Raw genomic sequence first — 12335 nt, forward strand, 5'->3', positions numbered from 1 at the left:
TGTTTGCCAGTGTATCACCCTTAGATGCCCCTGTGCAGTAAGAATATTATGTGTTCTAAGCACCTTGGATGCACTATCATCTCTGTAGAGGTCATCAAATGGAAAAGAGGGGCAAATTGAGATGTTCTACACCAGTAAGGCCAGTACACACTGTGTCTGGAACAGACCAAGTGTTGGAACCAACAAACAGTCATGTTATTGTTTGGTCCTGTGTTTTGAAAAGCAATAAATGAATGTAATTAAGCAGACAAAATGGGATCAAATAATCAAATAACATTGCATAAATTACCACTGCAGATGTTAAAAGGAGCTAGGTTAGATTATTCCAAAAATAATCAGTCTATCTCTTTTCAGCCTTCATATGAATACCTAACACTTTTCCTTTAAAGACATACAAGCTGACACAATACCAAACCTTGAATAAGATAACTTTTGTTAGGGAATCAAATAATCATTGTATAGCCACAGAACCAATATCGTTATTTTAAAACACAATCATTATTTTCAAGGTGTCTAGAGTGCCATCAATGAAATGACATTATATTCTGTTCAATTAAAAACTTAACTTGTTGTACCCTGAATGTAACTTTTTTTGCTGGCAGAAAAAATAAACAGCTGCATTTAATTTTGTATTATTGAACACATGGTTCATAGACAAGAGAAACAATAAAGATGTTCAGCCCTTGATGTGCACCATGCTTTTAGTTTAAGTTTTTATGGCCCCTCCTACAGTACCTTTCAGTGTGCATACACTCATCACGTCTGCCTATCCTCTGTTATCCCTAACAATGTTACTGCAATAACTTGAGTGCATTTTCATAAAGCTACTGGGCACTTGGTAGAAAGTAAGATATAACCAAGGTACAGAACCCTATTTAAAAGAAGTAGAATCACACGTTTCTAAATTGGTTAAATCTGGTACCACCGACAGAATTACCTCAATATATTTTTACAGTACAAACTGAATTTCCGTGGCAACTGTAAATGGGATACTTCACACTGCCTAAACAGGTAGTTTCTTACCTGTTTAATATCCTATTATGTGCATTCTTTGTTGTTGCTACATAGATCATTATTGACCAGACGTAAAACATGTCTGCCTTTGATCTTTTGATGTGGCTGAGTGGCTTTAAAGAGAAGGGGAGTGTGGGGCTGATATATTGATGATTAACGAATCTACAGTTAGTGCTACAAATCCACAGAAAACCACAATGAGTCAGAACAATGCAACAGAAAAGTGAATACCCTTTTATTATGCAACAATTATTTAAACAATTACTTAATTAGTATTACACATTTAAAATGTAACACTATTAGGAGAACTAAAGGTTCAGTAGGCATCCTCCGATCCCACGACCAAGCCAGCTTCCCCTTTCACACCCAGGAACTCGAGAGCAGATGTCATTGGCAAAGGCCAGCCCTACAGGTGCCCGCCTGAGCTCACTGGGTGCCTGGCTAGCAGGATCTGCTGTAGTGCAATGAGGAGAAACAGTTCCTGTCAATTATGCCTCCCTAACCCATGGGAGTGTCAGAGCCAATGCGACACTCCCTTCAGAATCCCCAGCGAAGACCAGCAACTTTGCACACCAAAGACACACCTGTGCTCCTCTGACTGTATGACTCACTCTACGCACCACGTGACAGTGAGCCACTCGGGGACCCCCCTCGTGTAGCTTTCTTAAACTGTGTTTGAGGTTGTGTTGAAAAACCTAGTGGCCACCAACTTTTAGTAGAATATTGGTAGTAAATATACAATAGGCTACCCTACTGTTTCCTAGTACATTTCCTAGTACATAATCTTCTTCTTCTTCTTCTTCTTCTTCTTCTTCTTCTTCTTCTTCTTCTTCTTCTTCTTCTTCTTCTAATAATAATAATAATAATAATAATGCAATTAATACCTGGGATGATGCAAGGTTTTCACCAGTAGAATGTTATATTCTTTGTTGTATTGTGGATTCATACTGGTAGCCCATAGTTCGACAAATTCCTTAGTAGATTCTAATCCACGAGCAAGCTTATATTAAACTCTGTATTTGTCTTTTTGAACAAATTTGTTGAACTAACTGATTTGTTTTTCTTTCTTTTTTTTTTTTTTTTTTTTTGATCTGTGAACCAGACGAATTACTTAAAGAGATTTTACTTCAATTCTATACGTGGTTGATAAAGCCTGGTGCAGTCTGTAGCCTGCAGTAATAATATAGGAGACCACTGGCATGAATTCCCAGTTATGCTAATTTAATACATTTTGGGGTGACAGTTTTTTTGTTCTTTGTAGGTACCTATGATATATGCTACTTAAGGCTAGTGTAACAAGAAATGTGTGTGATATGTGCTCACAAGGTCACATTCTCATGACAATGGAGAGAGAATATACAGTTTGTAAACTACATGTAAACCACACCAATGATGAGCCAAATGGACTGGTCCTGTTTTTAAAGGTAACAGATAGAAGCTCACATCCAGTACAATATTACATTAAAGCATTTAAAGAGTTGTTTGCAAAAGGAAAGCATTCTCCATTTGCATCTCTCTTGCACAGACTTGTTTAATGCAGTATTAGCCTTCCTTGTGAAGCGAACCATCTCCATGATAATTTGCATCATCACTGTAGGGTGTGGTTTGTATTTTTACTCAAGACTGCATGTTTCTGCATGAGAGCTAGCATCTACCCCAATTCAAATTAGTTAATCTATTGCATAACGTTACATTTACTGTATGCATTTTAAATCAACAGTAAGTGCAAGACCGACAAGGAATATGTTTACATTATAAATGTCCCAATCGATATTAATATACAACTCTGGTAAGATTCGTAGAGTTAAGCAGGTGAATGGATTGATCTAAAAGGTGGGAAGACAAAGACAAATTTGCTTTAACACCTGGTAGATTTCCATGAATTGCTTGGCATGAAAACTTGTTTTTTCACAGAGCGACACTCATGAAAATGAGATGAAAATGAAGTTTGATCCCGTAACAGGCAAACAGGCGAACAGACCAAGCCTGGGCATGTAGCTGACAGTGAGCTTGTTTTTATAAGGACAGTATGTACTGGATGGCTGCTCAGATGATACAAATTGAAAGAATTAGAACCTAATTTGAATACATTTGAACTAATTTGGTCTTATACAGACACACCAATAGTGCTGTTTTTTTTGTTGTTTTGACGAGTATTAATAACGTTTGTCAATATATTATTATGGGGGGGGGGGGGGGGGGGGCAAAATTTGCCATGACAACGCCACTGGTGTGAAAGGTATTGTCGCAGCTAAAAGAGTTTTATCCCTGGACAAATCACATCGCGCCCACTGTATGGAGACCTTTACACTACCACATTCTTTACTTTTGGAGGTATGAATGATATATGTTACAATTTGGTATTAAGCACTGAGATATATTTTATAAATTTAAACATAAAGTATAGCTCTTAGTCTCTAAGCACCAAACATAAGTCAACAGCTCTCACTGCACTCATGCTGGCTAGTAGGCAATTGAAATATAATACTGCCTGTCTCCTCACACACAAAGCAGCAACTCAGCAGCTCAAGCAAGCTGTGAGGTAGCTAGTAACTTACACACACCCACATACAAACTGAAATGATGCAGACAATCTTAGAATATATCACATCAAGCTTACTATTGGTATATAGATTAAGGATATGGCAAGTCTACTTTAAAATAAATTGTTCATACAACAATATGAGGTAGATTACTTATAGTTACTTCAAGTTATTGTGCATGCAAAGTGTGCAAACTAAATAATGAACAGTTCAATTCTATGTGAATGTGATACAATTAATTAATTTAGTTCCATGAAAGGAAAATGCAACTGAAACTATACTCAATGGTTCCTTGAAGCATAGACTTTTGGTCTGCTGATTTGGAAACTCAACCGGTTGAACTGTCCAGTACAAAAGGCTCTCCTCTCAGCAACAAAGTCTTCAATCAAACGTTGGATCAAACTCGGCAACAAAGCTTTCAATTCTCGATACAATCAACAAACAGCTGCAACAAAGTCTCCTTGGTATAGGATTCACAACAGCGTCCGTCCACTGTCTTCTTCGTTTAATTTTTTAGCTAGGCAGGTAGTAGGGCAATTTCTGTTGGATACTGTGGATTTAGGTGTACAGCAGACCCAGACTGGTTTGTCTGATAACAGTCTCTGTAAGTTTTATGGCAGTCCTCCAGCCGGACCTCAGTCACGTTGCGTGTGGTCGTCGACTAGCTTGCAGCTTGCTTCCTCATCTTGGGTCCATTTTCAGGCAGAGTCCTGTCTTGGATCCGTTTTTAGGCAGAGTCACGGAGTTGCAGCTTTAGCAGAATGACAGCACCTTGTTTAGCATTCAATGTGGAGTGCAAAATGTTTTGCCTGGATATTTATAGTCTTTTCACTCTGCTGAGTAGCCACTTTCAGGAGAGCATTTGTGTATCTTGCCTTTTTAACTCACAAATCAGATTTGTTTTTGGTCTGCTTCCTTTCGCCCATTGCTTGTTGTTGCAGTTGGGACTTGTTGACATCTATATTTTATGTCTTCATACCAAACCACTTATGTTTGCAGTTTTGCAGTCTCTTCACTGTCCCTTAAGCCTGCTCAATGTCAGGCTTAGAAGTTGCCTTCACTGATTCATTTTAACACAGACACAACACAGATTCACTCACCAAACTCCTCTCTCCAAACCACATGCTTTCTGCCCGCTTTTATGCAGGTGGCCACTCCCCAACCCTTATGGAAAAAACATATATTTTAATATATGGCAGAAAAGTATGATCCTTATATTTTCTTATATAGAAATTGGCCACTTTTTTATATATTTAAAATATATGGAATATATTTAAAAGTGCACCATATATTTTCATTAGTCATATGGATTATAGACTAAATATATTTTAAATATATCCCACATTGGTACTAATTTTATCCTCAGCGCTACAGTATTTTATAATCCAAGACTGGCAATGGAACGTGAAACAAGCAATGTGAAGGGTTGCCGCAATGTTCCAGCTGTCTGTATATTGGACTGACAGGGGGAGCCTTGTCACATATTGAAATCACTGCGCTGCCTCATTTAAAGTAATAAGTAGACATGTCGTTTGGATGAAGAACAATGAAATTAACTGAAATGAACTAACAAAACAGAAAAATATACCAAAAAAAACAAACAGCTGTCATTATAATCACTCACCCTGAATTTGTCACTTAAAATAATGTCTTTTAGCGGTTTGTAAACGCTACAGAAAACACAAAAAGACAGTTCTGCACATTATACACCCTCTCCGACACAGAGCTTGAAAAATGACTGAAATCTGAGACCTTTTTTTTTTTTTTTTATACTCCTGTTCTGCTTAAACAAGTGAAGATAAACACTATTTGGCCATTACTAATATTAGGATGAGGGCCATTATTTGTGAATATCCTAATATGAATTAGTATTTGGGAACACCCCTATTATATACATATACATTTACATACTTCACTAACTATTGAAATGCCTTCTGAAAAGGTTTATTATAATACAAGAGACAGTGGAATGTATTTTTAAACAGTTCTATTAAGTGTTTTCAAATGGAACAACTGACAGGATGCAGTGTTTGCTTTACAGTATATGAGTTTGGATGTACTTAATTGTTTTTCCTGTAATAGAGACATTTGGTAGTGTTAATGAGTTCAAAAAAATAAGTTATTAAATCATCCAGCCCTGGAGTATATGGCTGAGAGGGAACAGAGATACCTCTTTTCAATCTGCTGTGAGGTATCCCTTAGTGATACACTGTGCGCCAGTCCTTAGCTCTAACCACTAGGAAACAATGTCTATTAGTCCCTTGAATCTAACTAATATGGACACACTGCCCCCAAATCATTTTGTTAAAAATTTAGACCACACTGCCTCCTTGTTCCATAGCTGTCTCTTACTTGAAATAGACTGGAGCAAGTGTGGATGCTCAACCAGTCCTGTGGAGTTATATAGTTTATAATAGAAATGTTCTGTGACAAATACCAATCCCCAATATATAAGTATTATTATTATTAATAATATAATAATAATAATAATAATAATAATAATAATAATAATAATAATAATAATAATAATACAAGGAGTTTAGAGACAGGCAGCAACACATTTGATTGGAAGACATTAAACAAACTATCTATAACTTTAACGCATGATCTGCTCCTGTTCAGTAAAATATTAACCAGTGTTTTGCTGACTGGAGCTACCTTATTAGGAGGCTGGAGAAGTTGTGTGTGCACAGGGACCTTCTCCATCAAGAAACAGCCCAGCACTTCACTGAGATGAGGGAGAAGAAGATTTTAGGTTGCAGGGAATACCCTACACTGTAAGGAGCAGGTGAAATTTGAGGAAGCCATGGTGTCAATAGTGGAAATATACAGCCTGTCTGAGATCTTCTGAAAGATAGTAGCACAGTACCGACTAATGCAAAGTACAGCACAGTCAGCAGATTCACTTGCTGAATCTCTTCCTTGTTCTACAAAACGGTTTCTGGGATCCAGTTTGGAGGGGATGCAGGAACAGATTAAATGATTTTTGGTGTTGTTCTGTAGCCCACCTGAAAAAGAAGAAGATATTGTTTTTTCTTTATCTCAACTCGTTTCATTCTTGGCTCCAAAGGTGGGCACGATTGCTGAAAGATCTTAACTGGCGTTCTTCCACCTGCAGAACATTACCATTAACACACCACCCAAACACCTCAATCAGCCATCAGGACTAATACTGTACTGGAGGCCATGTCCCAGTTTACAGCAGGCAGCATGCGGGTGAGCTGGAGTGTGCTGCTGGTGCTTGGCTACTTGCTGTACCTGATGTTGGGCGCCACTGTCTTCCAAGTGCTAGAGAAGCAAGCAGAGAGCCAGACACGAGATTACTTCCAGCTTGAGAAGCTCCAGTTCCTAAAGAACTACACCTGCTTGGATGGACCAGCCCTGGAGAAGTTTGTGGAGGTATGGGGGGTGGCCAGGTCCAGAGAGGGGGTTGTGTTAGAGAGAGGGTTAATGCTATTTATTCTACTTTTGAAAATATGTATTTTTAAAGATTGTGATGGACTGTGCATGGGCAAAAATGATGGATGGTGGATCAGATTCCATATGATTTGTCTTCCATGTATCAAAATGGTTCTGGAGGAGTACATGATTAATGCCCTTTCTATTTTCAGGGAGATTTGAGAAGGAAATCTGCAGTAAAGTCTGTTCTTCAGAATGACCCATAGAGTCATCACTTTACTGATTGTTAAACATCAGTTGTGCAGACTTTGTTATATCTGTTGTTTTGCCCATTGCGACTGAAAATAAGTTTCAGCAGGGCAGCTTTTATAAGTTGCAGAATATGTTTCATGGATTCCAACTGCATGACAAATTAATCAGAGCTCGTTCTTACAGAGGTGTGTGCTTTATGTAACAGGTGATTCCATTGTTTTGTCCAACACTTGCAAAGGATCATTGTTTAATATGTGGTCAGTTAAACATCCAGATTAACATGATGTAAAAGATGTGGAGCTTGAAACCTAAGTATTAAAGCAAAAGTGGTTACGAACACTGTTATTAACAATATAATCAGCAACAGTAATGCTGTGTTCTAAAGCACTCAACAAAGGCATTATAACAAATCTTTATAGCAAGTCATCACGTTAAGACATAAAGGCTAGATTCTCAAATTTATAATATTCACAAAACTGGTCCAGCTGTCATTAAACATGCACACTGCAGCCTAGAGCAGTTTCGTGCATTAAACCTTTATGAAGAAGACCAATGTTATTTAGAAGCTGATCTGTACTTTTTCTGTCATGTATGCTTTACTCAAACAGTAATACTAGGCTTTAAGCAATCAAATGTGTGACTTCCATCAAGAATGAACACACACTGCAACAAAACACACATGGGGATAAAATCAATTCACTGCAACTCATTAGCTAAAACAAGTTAATTGAAATCAATGCAGTTATTCAATACCAATTATTTATGTACTTGTCGTAATAATACACCATCTGATCATGTCACTTGAAAAGCCGGTCACAATTGATCAAACCTTGTAATAATTAACCCACGCTGTCAGAGTGTATTACATATTAGGAAATACTAAAAGAAACAGGTCTGTACCATATTATAATTGTGTTGACATTCAAATTCAGTGTTCAACGTAGTATACACTTTTAATAGCTATATCTATTCTAATGGGGTTTTAATAGTAAAAGGTGGCAATCACATGCAGTAAAATACTAACACACTAATGTTGTATAATACAATTAAATTTCTTTACTGTATTTTATTGAAAAAAGTCATTGCTACAAAATTCTATTTTTTTTATTGAAATAGAAGTTAAGCAAGATGTTTGTGTCTCTCATTTATGAAACTGTGAGCCTATGTAATTAATAGAATGTATTAGATTTAAGAGCATTGCCCATGAAGTGTTAAGGTGCTAAACTGCGTCTCTGTCTGTGTCAGGTTATACTTGATGCCTGGGAGAAGGGAGTGAACCCATCTGGGAATTCGACAAACCCCAGTAACTGGGACTTCTGCAGTTCATTTTTCTTCGCTAGCACTGTCGTCACAACCATAGGCAAGTCTTCCTAACACACACTTCCAAAGTAAAACATCTCTCCAAAAAAAAAAAAACATTGTTTATTTGTCTAAATATTATTCATTGTCTTTACAGACTCATGGTAACATTAATAACAAATGTATATATAGCTTAGAAATGGATCATAAAACTAACCTTTTTTTCCTTTCATCACTGTTTCCAATTCGGTTGAATTATCAAGTTAAGGAGTGACTTGCTTCCATTCAAGGACTTTCTCATCACTAGTCTGCATGACCACACGATGAGGCTTTAGAATCCTGCTGACCCCTGCTTTCCTGGTGTTGTTTCAGGCTATGGGAACCTGTCCCCCAGCACAGTGAGTGGGCAGGTATTCTGTGTGTTCTACGCTCTCTTCGGGATCCCCTTGAACCTGGCCTTCCTTAACCAGCTGGGCAAGGGGCTGACGGCACACCTGGGCCGACTAGAGAGGAGCGTGTTGACCACAGGGCAGCACGGGGTATGTGCACAGCTGTTCTTCTCTTTTTTCCTTCATGAAAATGGGATAGAAGTTGGACTGTATGATATATAGATATAGATATTGATAATGCATTATAGAACAAGTTAACAAATTGAATTGTGTATGACCAAATTTACGGTGGGGTTCAAAATTTTACCCACATTAAAAACAAACCAGTTGTTGTGAGATTAATACAGCCTCCATTTTCCACATTAGGGATGTATTCTTTATTTACTTATTGTAATTGCTTTCTTTGCAAACAACTGAGAGCATCTCTTTGTGAAAGATAACAGTATGAGATCCAGTATAAAAGTTTATCATGGGGAATTTAAACAAACAGATTATTATGCTTTTTCCCTCTATGCTTTTAACTTTTTTTAGTGCATATTAATGCTTGTTGTCTACTGGCACCTAGGCACAGCACACTCTGCAAAGGACTCTTCTGCATGTGTTGTTATAGAATCTTAAACCTAATCTCACCAGCAAGGGTCAGAATCCATAACGGAAACGCATCACACAACACTGCCCATTACATATAATAAACAACTGCCGAATCTCAGAAAATCTGTCCAGTAGTAAATGTCTTCTAAAACTAATTTGGAAAGCATTGCTCAGACCAGTCATTCTGATCCTGTGAAGGTCCCAGTACTGTTGACACTTGAGTTCATGTTCCCCTTCTACAGCAAATATTGAAGATGCTGACCGTATCCTTCTTCCTGATATTGGGGACCCTGCTGTTCCTGGTCTTTCCTCCGGTCATATTCAGCTACGTGGAGGGTTGGACATACGGAGAGGGATTCTACTACGCCTTCATCACACTCAGCACCATTGGCTTCGGGGATTACGTTGTAGGTATGGACTGGGGGCGGGGGGTGTCAGAGACTGGACTGTATGCTGGAAGGCAGGGATACAAGTAAGAACCATGCAGTTCTCTGAATCAGTGTGGAAGTACTATGCAGCCTTGAGGATTTAAGATTGGCAGGTCTCAACAATAGAGTATGGCTAATCTTAAAGTGGTTATGATAGGACAGCTTCACTGGCAAGGCTGTTTCACCCATGAGCACCCCATTTATACACCTGTGGCTGGAGCCTTAATTAATCATTTACTCACTTATTCAATTCAAGGCTCCAGCCACATTCCCATGTGTTTGGACAGGGAGAAATTTAACCCCCACCCTGCCAACCCAATATTCCCCACATCAACAAATACACATGTGCACTGGCAGGGCTTTCACCCTGCCACACTGCCACAGTGATCAATGATCATTCAAACCTCATCACGTTGACAAAACTATAAACAAGCTATGATAGTACCCCCTAGGACACCAACCATGCCATACCTTTCCCCATTGTTCTAAATCTTGCTCTATGATATACTCTTTCCTTACCTGAACTTGCAAAGCTAATTTTGAACAACTCTGTATAAAAGCCACCCTCAGTTAAGTACTGCAGAACACTGGTTCCCAACTCTTCTCTTTGCTAGCAAGTTTGTGGTTTTTAATGGGTTAACATTGTTCCAAAAACTCTAGATGAGACATCCTTGCCGTGTACAATGAATTATCCAGGCACTGTCAAAATCAGTGGGTTAAAAACAAAGCCATACACTTTACAGCCCCCAGATAATCCAGCACACGTGTAAAGCTGCAAACAAGAGTGGATTTGGTGATATGCAATGATATGATATGATATGTGGACGCCTTCTACCAAACTGGGCTGGATCTTAACCAGCAACTTTCCATATACAGTGATTTCCTGCCCAATTTTCAATCCACCCAGATGCCTGACTGAATTTTATGAATGGGTTGATCTAAAATGTGCCACTGGGCTTCATCTGCAGGAACAGACCCAGAGAAGCACTACATCTCAGTGTACCGCAGCCTGGCTGGGGTGTGGATCATCTTTGGGCTGGCCTGGCTGGCAATGCTGTGTAACCTGGGGGCCGGTCTGATGGATAGGCTTTTGCAACTGAAACAAAGCTGGAGAAAATCCTGTAGAGCTGGGCCACAGGAAGAAAGCAAGGATGGTGATGTCCTGGACCAGAGAGCCATGCAGAGCCCAATCTGAGAGGGCATCACTGCAGACAAGATCCCCCCTGAGGAAGCTGAGACATGGTCTGCCTCTCCACACTCTGGAAGCCATTGAAGGGGTCATCAAACAAAACAAAAAAACTCTGTGTATGTAAGAACCCATCCTGGTAATGAAGACTTGTACTGACCATAAGAACCTATTATTAATTAATACAAATCCATCAGTGCAGATATTCTAAATGTAAAACTCCAATCAGACTATAAAAACCACCAGAGAGGCCTTCAATATCATTGTCTACAGGAACCTTTTTATAAGCCAGAGAAATAATTATTAGACAATGATGCCTGGAACTGATGACCAATTGGACCTTTAGTGGCAATGGCAATATTAGGGACCACAGGAACTTACTTGTAGGCTATATGAACTGAATTATTTTTATGTATAAAGGAAATGTCATGCAAAACAATGTGACCGTCTAATGTCAAGATTATCTTATTTGTGTGAAAGCATCCCTTAGCTTATAAATATTTGGATGGTCTTATGCCCAACACTTCAAAAAGTATGACGTATGAGGCAATATGACCCTGACAGCCAAAACTGCACCTGTTTGACAATAGCAATGCCATTCAGTAGCTGACCTCCTTAGAGCAGTGGTTCCCAACCTGTGGTCTGTGATTAAACTCCAGTTGGTCCGAAAACAACTCCCAAAAATTTTGTTGCTCAGTTCTTGCAAAAACCCATTTCTAAACAATCACACGTTGTGTTACTACTAAGCACCACAACAAACAACTTTAACCATGTGATATGTAAGCAATAAGGCACAGCAGGATGTGGGATATACTCTAATATCCACATGCCCCGGGTGCGTTGTAAGTCACTTTTAATATTTAATATATAATAATACTTTTAATATTATTATATTTAATATTGGCTTTAATATTAGAGTATATCCCACACCCTGAAGTGCCTTATTGCACTTATAAAATGGATCAACCAACCCCCCCCCCCCCTCAAAAAAAAAAAACATAAAAACATGTTTTAATTAACAAAAAAGTCATTTTTATTAAATATCCTTCCACCTCTGCCTAACCTTAAATAATTAAATAATAATTCCAGATGTTGAATTGAACATTGCCATTGAAAGTGTAGTTCTGATTCGTTACACTTCTTGTAATTCTTGGTTTATTCATTACATTTTAAACTAAAATATTACTGCCCATTTTATTCATGACACAGCACAAATGAGTCTGCCTTTAAATCA

The 12335-nt window shown here is 38.4% G+C and overlaps 1 protein-coding gene across 1 annotated transcript; it reads left to right on the forward strand.

The window, feature by feature from the left end:
• Positions 1–6743: 6743 nt before the first annotated feature.
• On the forward strand, positions 6744–11110 carry LOC121317701 (potassium channel subfamily K member 16-like). Its single transcript, XM_041253856.1, has 5 exons — positions 6744–6956; positions 8454–8568; positions 8880–9046; positions 9730–9898; positions 10884–11110. The coding sequence occupies exons 1-5, from the start codon at positions 6744–6746 to the stop codon at positions 11108–11110; spliced, it is 891 nt and encodes a 296-aa protein (XP_041109790.1).
• The last annotated feature ends 1225 nt before the right edge of the window (positions 11111–12335 follow it).

Source organism: Polyodon spathula, chromosome 6 (assembly GCF_017654505.1).
Source record: "Polyodon spathula isolate WHYD16114869_AA chromosome 6, ASM1765450v1, whole genome shotgun sequence".
NCBI lineage: Eukaryota > Metazoa > Chordata > Actinopteri > Acipenseriformes > Polyodontidae > Polyodon > Polyodon spathula.